The sequence below is a fragment of the Periplaneta americana genome, chromosome 3, assembly GCF_040183065.1.
Source record: "Periplaneta americana isolate PAMFEO1 chromosome 3, P.americana_PAMFEO1_priV1, whole genome shotgun sequence".
In the NCBI taxonomy this organism is placed as follows: domain Eukaryota; kingdom Metazoa; phylum Arthropoda; class Insecta; order Blattodea; family Blattidae; genus Periplaneta; species Periplaneta americana.
This window is the reverse complement of record NC_091119.1, coordinates 148,005,822-148,024,839: the sequence shown is the minus strand read 5'-3', so window position 1 is coordinate 148,024,839 and position 19,018 is coordinate 148,005,822. Positions and strand designations below refer to the sequence as shown.

Here is a 19,018-nt window from a genome sequence, read left to right as displayed (position 1 = left end):
CGAACACGAGACGGCAGTACAGTCGCTAATGTAATTGAAATGGGAGTTATGACGTGACTCCTTATGTAATAACTAGATGGCTGCATAGTAAACCTGACAAAAGTTGTTACCGTAAAAGTCTATGGCAGAGCAATCTGGGCATATATATGATCTAGGCCCTCTATTAATCACCCCAACATTTTTCCGCATGCCAGTGGCGCCAACTTATATGGGCCCATGGGGCCCGAGCCCAAGCAATAATTCGTGTTATTATTATCATTATTATTTATGAGATTTATTTAGGCTAACTTATAACTCAAGTGTTTTAGCCCAACAAATATTTTCCAAAAGTTGGAGCCACTGTCCGATGCATAACATACTGCATCAAAGATTGAAGAATGTTACATAGCTATAACATTCTTCAACCTTTGTTGCAATCTTTGCTGTTGTAACATTCTTCAATCTTTGCTGGAGTCGACTACAGAAATCGATCTTTTTCCGATAGCCATAGAGATACTAAAAGTTAGTGTACGCAATATCCATAGAGAAAATATAGAAATATCACAGACTAGTATATACAGTCACAAAGCTCAATACGTAGTAAATATGCAACCTTAGATAGTTGCTAACTACTAGGATCGCTAATATTGCCTCATTACAGACAATGCGAAATAGTACCGGCACATTTTATTGTTTCTAGCATCCTCACAACTCAAGCTTCGTGACTGTATATACTAGACTGTGGAAATACTGGCGTTACGAAGCGATTGACAAATTCACTAAAACAAGAGTCACGAACATGTTTTTTAAGGAATATTGAATGTAGTTTTGATGCATATTTTATAGTTTTTGCGATAATAGAGGAGGTATATTTCGTAGTTATTAACATATTTCGCATAGTGATCCAAATTTCGCTTAATTTTGCGAGTTTGTTTCACTTAAATATGATATTTTAGGTATCTAGAAGGGTAAATGAAATAAATAAAGTAGGTAATTGTGGAAAATTTCGCGCGTATCGCTATTACCAAGAAATATGGACCCTAGTAATTAATATTGTTTAAAGTGATCATACGTATGTGTCGTATGTAGGCTATACCACAGTCTAGTATATACAGTCACGAAGCTTGAGTTTATGAGGGTACTAAGAACAATAGACTGTGTAGGTACTTTTCGTTTTGTCTGAAATGAGGCGATAGTAGCGATCCTAGTGGTTAGCAACTATCTGTGGATGCATATTTACTACGTATTGAGCTTCGTGACTGTATATACTAGACTGTGGCTATACCATGTAATTTTAAACAAGTGTAAGATTATATTCTGGTTGGTATAGCATCCCACCAGGTAAAATTTCATCCCGCGCAAACTGTTGACCAGTAACTGAAATCTAAGAAACGAAGAGTACATTTTATAGCATTTATATTCCCGAGGCACTACCAGTAAAAGATAGCATCTCTTTTGACAAATAAAACGAATTTTATACATCCAATCTCGAAGCATTCCGATCTCCTGCTGCGAATGAAGAAATGGGAAGACCAGGCGAGTGTGTCACGTATCGGTTCCGATTTATTTCTCTTATCCCGTGATCGCTAGTTGTATATCGATTCATGGACTACGTCGGGATAAACTTTCTGATATCGGATAGAAACTATACCTCCGGCAACTGCGGGAGCTGTATCACAAGGAAGCTCTATTTACAAGGCAGACACAACAATGGGTAAAGAAAAAGAAAATATCTACTTGCAGACTTTAATAAATAACTAAATGTAGTGCCCGAAATTCAAACCTTCCCATAAATAAAAAAAAAATCAGCGCTGTATCAGGTGTACGCCGATACGCAGAATGTGTTATCCAATTTCGGGAATGTAACTTAAGTTTTGTTGGTTTCAATGTTTTATTTTTGTTTCACTTTACAAATGGAGAGCATAGATCTATGATAAGAGAAGTAATTAATGCAGGTCATGCATTGTATTTTCTCCTTACCTCATAGGCTACGAAACGACATACCGAAATTAGTTCCAGCTCAAAAAAATATCTTTCACTGTGGTTAACTAAAAGTGTAATGTATCACTTTAATATCCCAGAACTATTGAGAACAAATCAAACGAGCGGTCGCACAGATCTGAAGCTGTTCTCGATTAAATTACTAAAAAAAATCACCTTCAAATTGAAAAAGGACCACAACATTCCCTCAAAATAAAAAAAAAAAGACCTAAAAGATTAAAACAACGAAAAATGACCACAAAATGACGTATGACGTAAAAACTCCACATTTCTGTAATTAGCAGCTCACATCCAGGATTTATACGAGGGAAAGTTAAAAAGTAGTTGTTTTATTAATTGAATATGTACAATAAGACTACAAACAATTCATCACTTTTCAACATAGTATAACAGGAACACTTGCATGAGCGTACTGTTGAAAAGTGATGAAGTGTTTGTAGTCTTATTGTACATATTCAATTAATAAAACAATTATTAAGGTCACTTTTTGACTCTCCCTCGTATATTTACGGACGTTGCAAAGGATGTAAAGAAAAAAAAAAAAAAGATGAAATGTCATCAAAATTCGCGACCTGGACTGATCAGGATATTAATTCAAATCTCTACAACTACGTAACAGTATGTGAACTGTCAAATGAATGCTAATTATTTCAGTAGTTTGCTTTCTACCATCATTGGTGGTAGTGAATATTGAACCATTAAATTTCTTGCAGACTGTCTTTCTCAGCAACATTGTGTTATCCTACAACTCAGCCAAGCCTATAATTCTCTCGTTTCGTATATGGCGTTGTTTGTAATAGTGGAATGTGCACTTTAATTGTGATTTAATGTACACTCTATCAATAAATTACAAGTCGTAAAGGTCATTTCCAGTGAAAGAACGGGTAATGTGTATGCCGTGTTAGATGATGCATAAAATGAAAGCTATATAGCCTATCTCTTCAATGTAGCCCTACTCGTACATATGTTCATTTGCCATTACTCCTGATTGGTCCATACATTGTCTTAACTCGCTTTCGGCAACGCCACATTTCGGTAAGATTATCGGTAAGAAAGATACTGTTACTTTCTCCAAGTCTTATCAACCAAGTTTTCTCCTTCATTTATTCACGGCTTTAACTCTGTCAGAAAAAATAAAGCATTATTATTATTATTATTATTATTATTATTATTATTATTATTATTATTATTATTATTACGCCTGTTGTTGAAACTCAAGGTCAAATTGACTCAATTTATATTGACTTAGCAAAGCCTTTGATGTTGTACCTCACAATATTTTGATAAATAAATTTAAAAACTTTGGTCTCTCTTCTAACTACGTGAGCTGGTTTGAAAACTATTTAACTAATAGACAATGTTGTGTTCGTCCAGGTGATTCTCTCTCGAACCCATTTAATTGTTTATGTGGAGTTCCCCAAGGATCTACATTGGGCCCTCTATTATTTTTATTATTTATAGATGACATATGTAAAAGAATAAGTTCAAACTACCTGTTATTTTCTGACGATGTCAAAATCTTTCGCTCAATAAATAGTTCTGCCGAGTGCCAAACTCTTCAAAATGATATTAACTCCATTGAGCTTTGGTCTGACGATAACGGAATGAAAATTAATTAAACAAAAACTTTTGTCATTTCGTACTCACGAAAAACTACTTCCATAAAATTTAATTATTCTCTTAATAACGTCTATATTATTCGGAAAAATTCTATTAAAGATCTTGGTGTATTACTCGATTCTAAATTATATTTTCACGATCATGTTCAATATATTTATAATCATTCAATAAGAATGCTTGGCTTAATAAGGTCTATATAACTTATTCTTTTTCTACTCCAGAGTCTCTATTAATTCTATACTTTACTTTGGTTCGATCTAAACTTGAATATGCATCTGTAGCCTGGAATTCCATTACTTCAACTGATTCGGTTAAATTGGAAAATATTCAAAGAAAATTTATTTCCTTATATGCTTTTCGATTTATACCCAATTCCTCTGACTTTAACTATGAGATTACCTGTAAATATTTTAACTGTTGTAGCCTTTATTCTAGACGTCAAAATATTGATTATCAATTTTTTTACAAATTGATCAAGGGTGATATTGATTGTAAGTCTATCATAAACAAAATTAGCCTTCGTATTCCTGCAAAAGGTTTAAGTTTTCAAAAAAAATTTTATAACAGAAATTCAAAATCACTTCCTCCAGTCTGTAGATGCATAAAATATGCCAATTTTCATGGGCACAATTTAGATCCTTTTAAGGTATAGTTTCATTTTGATTATTAGTATTTACTATTCTTGTTCTCAATTTTATTTATGTATGCTTTCTTTATTTAAGATACCGGTATTATTTATTTGTTTTTGCACTTTTGTATCTTCTGTTTGTGTACTGTGCTGAACTATAATTGGCCTCTGGCTGTTGTTCAGCACACAAATGTTAAAAATAAATAAATAAATAATTATTATTATGCTTTCCATGTTACAAGAAATACCGTCGGTTGCGCAAGTGTGAAAGAGTTAACTGAAGGGCTTACCATCGTTGAAACAAATATTACAATGGTATGCTGATCATAATAGGATGACCATTAATCGGAATTATCCCGCTTTTGAGCCTTGAAAAACTTGCCGCGACTTTTTTTTTTTTTTCAATAAATAGGCTTTTGTCCCGATTTTTGGCGTAAGTTTTCAAGTTACAAACCCTTTACAAGTGTGCCGATAAATTTTATCTATAATACTTGCATACTGTCGACATGGAAGATATTTCTCCATGCTATATTCATTAATGACAGCAATTTTTAGGTTGTTACAACCTGTTTTGTTTATCGATAAAACGGTAATATTCGAGACTTTTTTGCCGTTTTTTGTTCATAAGCCAAGTTCAGCTAAAGTTTTAATTAATTTAATGCGTGTTTATAGTGAACATTAGAACTGTATTTTCTCCTTATAAACAATGCCAAAGAAGCAATGTAAATTTAAAGAATAGCTTGAAAATTTCAAATTTACAAATTCAAATTTCAAATTTATTTACAATTTACTGTACATTTGAAATGAATATATGTGAATAGATACCCGAAATGAGCATATGCTCGTGCTCGGGTACAGTCCAGTAGTCTACATAAATTTTACAGGGATCAAATAATAATGCTGAAGATAGAAATGATAGTAACAATAATAATAATAATAATAATAATAATAATAATAATAATAAAAATAAAATAATAGTGACAGAAATGATACAAAGATTGTAATACAAAATAATTCATTAATATTAATAATAATAATAATAATAATAATAATAATAAAAATAAAATAATAGTGACAGAAATGATACAAAGATTGTAATACAAAATAATTCATTAATAATAATAATAGTGATAAAACAAAAATATTTACAATAATAAAATGAATACTAAGACAGATAAAATAAAATATAAAACCACTAGCGAGAGTTAACACAACTTAAATAAGCATATAATAACCGGAAAAAAATGACGAACTCGAAAATCAACAGAAAAGTTCGTTCTATCGCAGACGACAGCAACCGCCGTATTGACATTGTGTTATGCATTAATGGTAGTAGGGGGGAACCGAAAGTCTACGTAAGTGCCATTCTCTTCGAATCTTCTCGTACAATCATGGGAAGTTAATGCTGCAAAAACAAAATGCCTACGAGTCAAACTGTTCATTATTACCAGGATAAATACAAATAATACTGAAATATATTAATCTAGTTTCAGTTATAGATCTCCCCTTTAAAAAAGTCCTTGTTTTAGAGCTACGGCAAATAACTATTCAGCTGAATAAAACTTCAATGATTTTTAGTCATATTTGCTTGCGAAACCTAAGTTGCTGATTGTAATAACAACTTCTGCTAAAATGACTGGAATTAACAAAAGCAAATAAATCCCTTTAGAGGCCTAATTTCTGACTTGAGCTAAATATTAATGAATTTGAAATTGTATTTAATTTCTTCTTATTGCTATAATACTATTTTTAACAAGTATAATTTGAAATTGTTAACATTTGTTCCTTCTTTTAATGTTATTTACATTTCATTTTGGAATGTGTATTCGTCTTATCGTCGGCTACGAATGAAAATCTCGTATCTCATTCTTTTTTTTTTAAGAAGCTTTTTTTGGCCTAATCCGAAGTTAATCTCGTAAGTTATCCGTAAAAAGTGTAAAAACAACTATTTCTGTTTCTTATTTAAATGTTAAATTTGGTCAATTATGTTTAAAAAGTATAAAAATGAAGTCTATAGACAGTTTTTTTGTTCCTCCTGTGAAGTTTGGTTTTCGTGAGATACGAAGTTTTCATTCTTAGCCGACGTTATGATGAAATTTATAATAATAATAATCCGTGGCGCTACAGCCCGTGAAGGGTCTAGACCGACCAGCCGGCTGCTGGCTTCACGCCCACATGCCGAAGCAGAGGTGGACGATCATCCAACCAGAATGGAGATATATTGTGGTTAGCACGATGATCCCCCCAGCCGTTATAGCTGGTATTCGCAACCGGATTTCGCTACCTATCGTAGCTCCCCAAGTGCATCATGATGCTGGGTGGGCACCGGTCCCATACACTGGCCGAAATTTCATGAGAAAATTTCTTCCCCCATGAGGACTCGAACCAGCGCGCATTCCGTAACGCGAGTCCTAAGCGGGATGCCTTAGACCGCGGCGCAACGGCGCGGGACATGATGAAGTTTATAAATCAAATAAATACTGAATTTTAGAAAAAAACGTGGTATTCCACTTTTTCCTTAAATAAAGTGATTAAAGTCCCCTTTCACTTAAAGGAATTATGGTTACCATAGTACTCCAGCTGATAAGAAACTTAGTGTACATTCATCTTGTGTTTCAAGGATTTCGTACATGGAAAACTGTCCTCGTGTCAATATAAATTTATTGGCGCCTATCGACCAATGACAGAGGTAGTCAAAGTTGGCATTGGTAAAGAAAGTTAGCACATCATTGCACCAATTAAGGGCTATCATGTGCAATTGAAAGCCTGTCTTACAAGGGTAATCCTTAGCGAGGGAAACAAAAACCTATTAATGCAAGTTTACAAGTTTTATTACTAGAAACGTTATGCGCACTCTTGTCAGAGGCGAACGTTCTTAATCGATCGTTGCTCCCAAGCCATAACATTGAAGTACAGCCGCTATAAAAAATTTATCACTTACATGTATTTTATTGAAGGCAGAAATTACGAAGAAAGGTAACGAGACCTTCTAAGCTCCACTGCTCTTGATAAAATTCTTAAGAGGGTCCGATGAACCCAGATTAAGAATGTACTGAGAAAAACATCGCTTACAACTAAGCATTGTTTATGTAGTAGCAAGGATGATTGTGCGTATATTTAATACCTAATTAATTATTCTATTAAATTAAATGTAATCAACAGTAAAATCTCTGTAATTAAAGGCCAAAAGAACTGTCGGAAGACAATTGAGATAGTAATGGGTGGAAACTGGGAAAATGCGAAAGCCGTCAGGAAAAAAGACATTATTATTGTTGTTATTATTTTATTTTTGTTATTATTGTTTTTATTAAGACTTTTCGCGGTTTCGAAGTCCCTCCAGGCCAATGCAGGGATTGTAGCAACTTAAAGGCCACGATTCATATTTTTAAAATTGCAAATACAGGGTGTTCCGAAACTATTCGTTCAAAATAATACAGGAGGTAGAGAATATCAAAACAAATATATTTTGTAATGGTACATATGGTGCCTGAAGGCAATTTCTGATCCTAGGGACGATTTACACAGAAGGTAGTTTAGCATGCTAATTACATCAGTGGCATTCACAGGAACTGCTCGAATGCGCGACCATTAGCCTCTATGCACGCAGTACATCTTCGGACCATTGATTGTCGTGTCCGCTCGAAGATACCTGGGATGTCCGCAATGGCATCAGCAGCGACAGTAATTCTAGCGACGAGGTCTTCTTCTGTTTCCACAACGGTTTCATACACCAGCTGCTTCATATGCCCCCAGAGGAAGAAATCCAGACACGTGAGGTCAGGTGACCTGGGTGGCCAGGCCACGGGGCCACCTCGGCCGATCCATCGATTCCCAAAGGTGGCTAACATAATATTCCATAACATTACAAGTTGACTTCAGAGACCATATATTCCTTATCGAAATATATTTGTTTTCATGTTCTCTACCTTCTGTATTAATTTGAAGGAATAGTTTCGGAACACCCTGTATAATATATTTTGCATTGAACATTTAGAGCAATATTATTCCAAAGCCTTCTTAAAACTACACTGTAATGGTAACTAAGTAAGCTCTATTTCAGTATAGTTTTATGTTATGAAGAATGGCTTCGAATTCCTACTTTCAAGACCTTACAACAATACCTATAAATACAACAAGAAACACGATCATTCAAAAAATATATTGAATTTGCAATTTTAAAAATATGATCATGCAAAAAATGTTGTGAAGTGCATACTTTCCAACCTTGTATCGTAATATTCTGTTCCGATATCGTCATCTAAATAATTTCTTTTTATATTTTCATTTTAATATAATAGTAATAATGATGATTATAATAAAACATACAATTTCGCTGCTTTGCGATGAAGTTATTTAATTACTGGATCTTTTCTTGTTACAGGTTACCACAGCTTGCCGTCTCAGCGAAGTTGTTGTGTCTCCTGATGGTGAGTGCAACATTTATATTACAACTTTTAACGGTTACATGGTCAGAGTTTATCATCCCCTTCAAAATGATCTCTGAAGATGAGGGGTGCAATTTGAAATTCAAAATGGGGTGGATGCAGTTGAAGGGGTTATGATCTCATAACAATATGAGCATCATAACTCAGTAAGAAAATTCGGTAAGCAGTAGTTTTGAACTTACTCCTCGAAAACTCCGTGTTTTTCCTCAAAATCGTGTTTCCTGCACATCTGAAATAATTCAAGATGGGAAGTTTTGAAACCAACACACTGTATGCATTTGTCTATACAGTATTATAAAATGTTATGTAATTTCCGAAATGACCTAGTAGTAGTAGGGTCTACTGATACCGCTGGATGCGGAAATCTGACTTTGAAACCCGTCTTAAAACGATGTATTTAAAAAGAACGAGAAAAAAACTCCACAATAGGTTCCTTCGGATGGGAAGTAAGATTTGATACAAAATTTACCGGTCGTTTCTCGCCCGCTCATGTCAAAATTTAATTCTGAAGTTAGGGCTTTGGACCCTTTTTTCCGTCCTATGAAGGCTATTATGTGTATGGCTAATATGTAGAGTACGTCTGTGTTTATTTATGGCGTTCTCACTTTCTACTGTGAGACGGTGATACGCTAATAAACCAGAATCGATTAAATGAGGAAGTCTGAAATGCTAAACGAAATCCTTTTGTCCACCATATTGTATGAAGAGGGACTTATCTACGTTGACCGCTGTTCATGAACAGCCAACAAATGTAAACTTTATTACCTGGGTATTATTATTATTATTATTATTATTATTATTATTATTAATTGTCATGTGTTGAACTGTTATTGGCCTTTGGGTGTTGTACAGCATATTGCACATTAGCAAATAATTAAAAAATATATATATACTGTATTACTACTACTGGAAGAAGAAGTGTGTGCTCCCAAAACTCGCTCAGTTCATTTGTTCATTTTTATGATTTATACAATATACATGATTTTTTGAGACCTCTGTCATTACATTTTAAACGTCTTTTCTTCCACAATAGCGCCAGTCCTTGTCTAAAAGTTTGTGTTACTATGCATGTCACTTGAAAACTAGCGCAGACCGTGGACCGGAGGATAAGAATAATAGTCCAGCCCTTTTATAAAAATCGACTGAACGCGTTTTGGGATCACACTCACACTTACTTACTTACTGGCTTTTAAGGAACCCGGAGGTTCATTGCCGCCCTCACATAAACCCGCCATTGGTCCCTATCCTGAGCAAGATTAATTCATTCTCTACCATCATATCCCACCTCCCTCAAATCCATTTTAATATTATCTTCCCATCTACATCTCTGCCTCCCTAAAGGTATTTTTCCTTCCGGCCTCCCAACTAACACTCTATATGCATTTCTGGATTCGCGCATACGTGCTACATGACCTGCCCATCTCAAACGTCTGGATTTAATGCTCCTAATTATGTCAGGTGAAGAATACAATGCGTGTAGTTCTGTGTTGTGTAACTTTCTCCATTCTCCTGTAACTTCATCCCTCTTAGCCCCAAATATTTTCCTAAGCATCTTATTCTCAAAAACCCTTAACGTATGTTCCTCTCTCAAAGTGAGAGTCCAAGTTTCACAACCATAAAGAACAACCGGTAATATAACCGTTTTATAAATTCTAACGTTGAGATTTTTTGACAGCAGACTGGATGATAAAAGCTTCTGAACCGAATAATAACAGGCATTTCCCATATTTAATCTGTGTTTAATTTCCTCCCGAGTATAATTTATACTTGTTACTGTTGCTCCAAGATATTTGAAATTCTCCACCTCTTCAAAAGATAAATTTCCAATTTTTATATTTCCATTTCGTACAATATTCTCGTCACGAGACATAAACATATACTCGTACTTTGTCTTTTCGGGATTTACTTCCAAACCTATTTCTTTACTTTCACACTCATTATTATTATTATTATTATTATTATTATTATTATTATTATTATTATTATTATCACTATCGATATTGTTATCATCATCATCGTTATTATCTTTACCACCACTGTTATTATCATTATTGTTATGATCATTATTATCACCATCGATATTGTTATCAGCATCATGATCATAATCTTCACAACCACTCATGATTATTATTATTGCTATTATTAGGCCTATTATTATCATTATTATTATTATTATTATTATTGTTATGATCATTATTATCACCATCGATATTGTTATCAGCATCATTATCATCGTCTTCACAACCATTATGACTATTTATTATTATTATTATTATTATTATTATTATTATTATTATTATTAGCATTATAGTTATGATCATTATGATTATCACCATCGATATTGTTATCAGCATCATCGTTATCATTATTGTTATGATCATTATTATCACCATCGATATTGTTATCATTATCATCTTCACCACTACCACCACTATTATTATTATTATTATTATTATTATCATCATCATTAAGGTCATTATGATCACAATTGATATAGTTATCAGCATCATTATCATCTTCACAACCACTATTACTATTTATTATTATTATTATTATTATTATTATCATTATTATTATTATTATTATTATTATTATCAGCATTATTGTTATGATATTACGATTATCACCATCGATATTGTTATCAGCTTCATTATCATCATCTTTATCACCATCACTTATTATTATTATTATCATTATTGTATTATCATTGATAATATCAACATCATCATCATCATCATCATCATCTTCACCACTACCACCATTATTATTATTATTATTATTATTATTATTATTATTATTATTATTATTATTATTATTATTGAGGACGATTGAAGGCGGATGACTGACTTAAACCAGCTCGTATGTTAGGGTTGACTGGCTGTGATATCTTGGGGTAGGAGGAATCGTGCGTGTATGCAACACACCTCTCAGTCTTGCGTAATCATGCAATGTAACACGAGCGTTAATGAACTGAACACGATGTTCTCCACTTGGTTATGAAACTTTTTAATTACGGCTGTCGTTATGGATCCTGCATGTAATTATCCACCGTGATTACAGAGTGATGATTGGAAAGCTGCGACAGACTAATGTCTGTGGCGTATTTACTCAACAGAAGCACCTCTGGAATGTTAAGTGTACAAGAAAGTTTGTTTACAAGTTGTTTCTTCTTGGTATGCAATCGAAATTCAGTTTGGGATGTTTGACTTTGTGCACGAGGGGGGGGGGGGGTACATCTTCGATTACCGTACTGAAAAATTGGTGAAATTCAATTTTCTTTTTTCTTTGCAATGAATAAATCTGTAACCTTGAAATTTTATATGCTCAGTACGCTATTGTACTCCAACCACGAGAAAGTCTCCAGGGAATGAAACGAAGCGGGGTGATGCTGTGAATGAATGTTGATGTCATAAGGTCACATAAAGCACAAACCATAACACTGATAGCCTATACACATTTTTATGCTATTCTAGTTACAAAATTAGATAACTGTTAATCTCCTGGTCTTTTAATCCCTCCATACAGGAAATAACATATGCAGGAGAGCGCATGATTTTTAAACTGACGTTATAACTCTAATATTATCTATCTACTTCGCTCCATTAGATGACGCAATAGTAAGCACATTCCTTTCACGGTTTATCTCCTGGTTGGAGGACAATATTTCTGCAATTGTATAGTATATTGAGATTTAGTAGGACTGCTGCCGGTAAGGGTAGTTAACAATACGAAATGATAGCTGAATTTTGAGCATTGAAATGTCACTTCCCTGATGATTTCCACAAATGTCAATATTTCTGAGAGATTTTTTTTTTATTTCTGAATATAATATGAACGTCATGTACAATTTTTTTAAATATCATCAATAGATATGATTTTTTTTAAACTTCTATTTATATTTTAAAGTTCATTTCTTTTGATTTGATTTTGTAAATTATAATTTATATTTCAAAGTCCATTTCTTTTAATTTGATTAGGTAAAAAATATTAAAATGAACTGTAATTGTTAAATAAATGGTTAAAGTTAGGTTTGCAAAATTTCTCTGCAATATTTTTAAAAAGTGTTTGAGTTATCAAGAAAACTCTTTTAATGAACCCAAGTTAATTCTCCCATTTTGTAATATTTTCACTAAATCTGAAAATAATGTACGCAATTGCAGAAATAGTGTATACTTACTTACTTATGGCTTTTAAGGAACCCGGAGGTTCATTGCCGCCCTCACATAAGCCCGCCATAGATCCCTATCCTAAGCAAGATTAATCCAGTCCCTACCATCATATCCCACCTCCCTCAAATCCATTTTAACATCCTCCCATCTACGTCTCGGTCTCCCCAAAGGTCTTATTCCCTCCGGCCTCCGAACTAACACTATATGCATTTCTGGATTCGCCCATACGTGCTACATGCCCTGCCCATATTGAGCATTTACATTTCAAGGTTACAAAGTTATTCTTCGCTGAGAAAAAAATTACTGAATTCCGCGAATTTATTTTAGTACTCAATTGCTGTATGTTGCCCCTTAAAGTAGGACGGTAGGAAGTTCGTAATTTAATGTATTTTTTCAGGGTCTATTCAGAAACGACGACGATGTTGATGACAGTGAAGATGTTGATCATAATAATGACGTTATAAAATACTGGTACTTGAGGAATGAAAGAAAAACAGAAAAAAAACTAAATAGGCCTAATTTAAGAGATTCTACTGCGCACAGGTTTGTACATAACCATTCCCGCAGGTTTTATTCAACACCTAACATTTCAGTTATACGGTGAAAAGTTTACTGGTCTCTGGGTTACTGATGACTAGGAACGAGAAGAAGTTTTTTTTAAACGTTTGTTTTTAACAATTTTTCTTGTGTTTACAATTTCTAACATTAAAGTATAGTCCGAGCGCCCAATTTATACCAAGGCTGAAGGCATTGAGTTGAATTTATATCTTTTTTGCACTCATCAATAGACTTGTAATGTCAAGCTGTATGTTGTCACATTTTCGTTCCAAATATAATTCCTGGTTACAATTATTTTATATCGACATCAATACATTCATTTCTACTACCACCATCCACGGTAAATAAATTTTAAGCTATAAGATTGTCTTTAATTAAAATAGAAATTAAAGTTACTAACCTTTTTTTTCTTCATCAATCAACTCCAGATACGACGACATTGGTTTTTACTCCACCTGGAATCGATAACGATATATCTTACCGCCTCTTGTGATTGGAGCGACATCTGAGAAGGCCTAATCAACAAAATCTTATCTCTTCAAAATATGGCGCCCTCTTTGACACCGCCTGGGTATTAAATGGACGCTCGGGCTATATTACATGCAGATCACAAGTCCATGCGAGCTATACGACCTATTCCCCCACTTTCGACGTGAATAATTATATTGATCTTATCTTTTTCATACTGCCCTCAAAAAAATTAACAAACACAACAGCAGGCCTACTCAGTCTATGCTAATAATTTCACTAAATAATTAAGTTGAGTGGTTATTTAACGACGGTCTGTCAACTCCTAGATCATTCAGCGTAAAATTGCAATTCGTGATACCTAAATGGAATTTGGCAAGATAATGTCGAGGATTCGCCATGTGATTACCTGTCATTCGTCTTACGTTCGGTATAATTTTAAAGGCAGAATGGTAAGCAGTTTTATGTGTAACGTTAACGTTTCAAGTTGCTTATTTCCTTTCTTTCTATTTTTGACGTAAATAAGTCTTTAAAATCAGACCGAGATATGGGTTATCAGGACGAAAACAGCGATGTAACGATGTAATGTTTGCAGGGTGATGCATTCCGACACCATAACTACGTGACTTATAACACGATTGAAATATATGTGGTCTTGTTCGATTTGGTATACTACTACGATGCGAGGTCCGCGCGATTGCCGGCCATTTTGGGCGTGTGCTAAAATTTCCGGGCAGTAGGCCTAAAGCAGTGGTGCAAAACTGTGCTACAATTGTGGCAGACGTCACAAGCCGGAACACGTAACTCATTCCTTCCCTTCATTCCTCGCATCATTGGAAATGATAGGCGGAGAAGAGATATGTAGTCAGTGTGCTTGCCAAACGTCACAGATACGTTATTGAAGGGCGTGAACGGGGGAACAAACTCTTTCCCCATGCTTCCACCCCTCTCTTCCCCAGTTCTGAATCCCTGGCCTAAAGCTATCTCGCGACGTGCTAGTGCCCTGAATTTGGTGCCAAATTTAAGATATCGTCTAGCTTATATATGTCGATTTTTTTTTTGGTTAATTTCGTGCTGACCTAACTTTCGTCTGAGGGACATGAAATAGGATACTACAAATCAGAAGGAATTCCAAACTCGGAAGCAATAAGAGAAGATGTTTATTCGGCAAAAATCTTCCAATTTTTGCATGTGCATGCTACAGAAGGGTTTTAAGGCATAAAGCTGAAGGCAGAAATTTTCATAATTTTTAAGATCACTTTTTATAGTTACTTTCTTATTCTTCTTTCTGACCTTTATTCGTCATTTAATTTGCGTTTTCACTTCGAACTTGCTTAGTATTTGTCTGAGGAAACACCGAAGAGGAGAAGGACAATCAAATGCGGAGAACAGTTGTCTAATGATATGAAATAAAAATTTGCATATTTACTGCGTTGAATATTGCAACACATTACGATACTATAAGTTAATAATAATAATAATAATAATAATAATAATAATAATAATAATAATAATAATAATAATAATAATATCTAATAGAACGCGTTTTCCTCACTATTTCGGATGGTTGTTCTCACGCCTCTTTGTTTGCTTAAGTTTGGGCTTGGCAGACCAGTGTCGCTGACCTCTGCTCATGGGTGGTATTGGAAATACACCTTCAAATTTTCTTCATTTCGCACTTACAACACACTTGTGGGCGCGACCAATATTTTATTAAACTTGAGTCAACTAACGAAGGTTTCTTCCGAATTATTTTTTGTTGTGTATATTGAAAATATGTTAAAATTTTAAGACTAAGTTGGGCGTTGTATTTAGTTATGTCTTACCGTAACTGCAATACACGGAAAGAAAAGATCGTATTTTGTATTTCACAGGTCCCTAAACAATTTATTTAATGCTGTATAGTAAGTAATTTGTGTGGTAAAAATAACGTAAATAAATGGTTTGTTTATTAAAGCCTAGAATGGCAACTGACTGGGAATGAAAACATTCAGTTTCCTTATCATCGAGTCTATTTATACCTCATTTAGTTCGTCGTTTGCGACCAACAGGACTAAGAATCTGTGCTCGATGGATTCTGTGAGATTTGTTAGTACGAAGAGACTGTTCGACACGTTTTCTCTGATACTCCAATTTCCCATTCATTCTTATTCTGTAAATAATTGCCCTGGATTTTCGAGTACGATACTTATTTTCTTATTGGTGTCTGACAGCTGGCTTGCCGAAAAATTGCTCCTCTGATCGTAGAACAGCTAAATATTTGTAAACTTACAAAAGCTTATGTCAGATTATAAGAAAGATTGGCATATTCAAAGAATAAAGGTTACAAGAATTCGATTAAAATAATAGAAACGCGATGGCCCTAGACCTCAGGAAAGACGAAGCTAGCTATAAGCTCAATATATATTTAGAGAAAATGATTGGTGGTGGTGGTGATATGTTGGAAACTACTTAAAGAACTGAAAGGAGAAATTGCAATTACTTTGTGACTAATATAAACTAATTCGCAGTGGAGTAGGAAATAGGCTTTTAGTCTAAATTATGAAGTAAATAAATAACTAAATAACTAACAAAGTAAGTAATTAGATCTAATTAAGATAAGATAAGATTCATTCCTGTCATTAATTAGATGATGATAATAATAATAATAATAATAATAATTATTATTATTATTATTATTATTATTATCATCATATCATCATCGGACATAGCACCTTGGGGACCGATAAGTTAAGTTGACTGCAACACGGAGTGTACACTGAGGCTTCGTTCCTAGTGGCAGAAGATGGAGGTTTAAAGAAACATCAAAACTCAAGGAGCGTTGATTACTACTGAATTTTTGTGGATCTTGTAGTTCAGAATCAGGCACGGATCTTTGATTTTTAATGTTATACAACTATGTTGGTGTCTAATGAACATAAACACTGCTTGCAAGGAACGATGGGTTACATAAAAATATTTATGGAAAATTAAATAAATAATATATTAAAAATGAAAATAACCTAAATACATCTGTCTTATTTAATGCACTATGCTATCGTAACAAGTTGTCATCGACTTCAGTAACACTATATATATATATATATATATATATATATATATATATATATATATATATATATATACCCTGGGACACTTCCGACTCGAAAGCATATTTTAAATCGGCATTGTCCAATAATACAAATAACATTACAATTTAAATTAAACAAATTAATGTAATAAGTTTTTCTTTTGAACTATTTGGAAATTATTTTACAAAATGTGTTTGAAAGCAATTCTCTTACAGTTTTTTTTAAATAAAGTTAATAAGTAAGTAAATAAATAAATAACTTTCCGTTCTCTTTTACGGAGGAGGGACCCGAAGGCTTACACTGCTGCCTGAGGCTTATTGTGCTTGCCACTCCTATTCTGTGAATGATTGGGTGGCCGAACGGCCGCGCTCTTGTACAAGTACAGCACGCCGCACCGTGAACTTAATTCGGAATATGGTATAGATGATGATATTTGAATTAATGATGACGAAATGAGTCCGAGGTCCAACGTCGAAAGTTACCCAGCAATTCTGCTTCAATCTGTTGAGGGAAAACCCCAGAAAAAAACTCAACCAAGATTTGAACTCGGGCTCGCTCGTTTTACGATCAGATGTGCTAACCGTTACTCCACAGCGGTGGACCAAATAAATAAGTTTATTAATTAATGAATTTTGTCTGTAGACAGAAGGGAAAATGTAGCGATGCCAGCGTGGGAACTCAGTGATTAAGTTGTTTAAATAAGATAATTTATCATGACATAACACAAAGTAACACGTGTAAACCATCGACGTAGGTCTATGTTGTGTCATTTCTCTGTCGATTCCGACAGTGGACCATGTATTTTGGCCCCCAGCAGGAGTTCGGAATCTTTCCTTACTTGTCCTCAGAAAAATGTAGAAGGGTACGAATCCGGTGTCTTGTGCGGTCTGTTTTTCACATTAATATATCAACCATAAAACATTCAGCGAGTAGGGGCAACACGCTTTTGTTTTGTCATTTGACATTATTTTTTTCTTATACTTGGATAAAGCGTTCCCCTAACAAGTGATACCGATTGGCAGTTCAATAGATTTTACCCCATCTGTGGTGGACGGGATGTATAAAATATAAAATTGAATGCAATAAAATTTCATTGATATGAGTTAACTTTCCAAAAAGGTCAAGAATGCTGTTAAATCTTTCGCAAATGCTTTACAATTACTTCAAATACCGTTTTTACATAATATGTTTATAACTGAGGACTTGAATGAAATAACAGCGTTAATGAACAGTAAAATATCGATTTTGAGAATAAATAGATGGGAATTTTAAAACTGTTAGGAACAAAATCCTGACATATGGTAATAATTAATGTTCCGTTAATGGTTATATAATACTAGAATTAAAGATTTTATAATGTGTAATAGGGGAAACTCAGCTAATTCCGCAGTACGGATAATTCCGCAGTAGTGCATATATGATTTTACTGCGGCTTTACAATAGCGTGAACGTAAGTTTTGAGAGGCTGTCAACAGGAGGCATGTCCTCTGCAGTGCTATAGGAAAAAATCAAGGATATTGGTCGACACCTCTGTCGGCAATACAGTGAAACATCGAAAGTTTGCTGTCTTTCGTGTTTTGCTACACAGGTGTGAAGAAAATAAGCATTGTTACATATAAATTGTTCCTTTTATGTTACTTTCATAATGTATTTCATAATTATTTACTACTGCGGAATTAGACAAGTCCTATTGCGGATTTATCCGCACTGTTGCGGAATTACCCGAGTTGTTTTTTTTTCAACTGTAATGTATGTAGGCTACAACTAAATATATTTGCATTTTAATAGGTCTTTTTATCTCGTTTGGTAAGAAAAGTTTCGTCCATGTCTACATACTTTGATAATATTTTTCAATAAACATTTTGATAAAAAATATGATAGATTTACTTCTTAATATTGCGGGATTAGCCGAGTCTCCCCTATTTAAAAACAGCTATCTAAGCAAAAACAGTATTAATCGGCCAACACTATTATTGCATCCAGTCCTCAATTTTTATCTGTTACCTCTTGCAACGCTACCGGATCCAAACAGTGCAAAATTTTAGTTAATTAAAAAAATACGGAAGCCGAGAGACTGTT

General features: G+C 34.0%; 1 protein-coding gene across 2 annotated transcripts in view; it reads left to right on the top strand.

Moving 5' to 3' along the window:
- ths (thisbe) overlaps positions 1–19,018 on the top strand; it is a 413,933-nt gene that overhangs the window by 309,113 nt on the left and 85,802 nt on the right. For both annotated transcript variants that reach the window (XM_069821756.1, XM_069821755.1), the window contains exon 2: positions 8,610–8,655. In XM_069821756.1, coding sequence (XP_069677857.1) covers positions 8,610–8,655 — 46 coding nt within the window. The remainder of the gene's footprint in view (positions 1–8,609; positions 8,656–19,018) is intronic.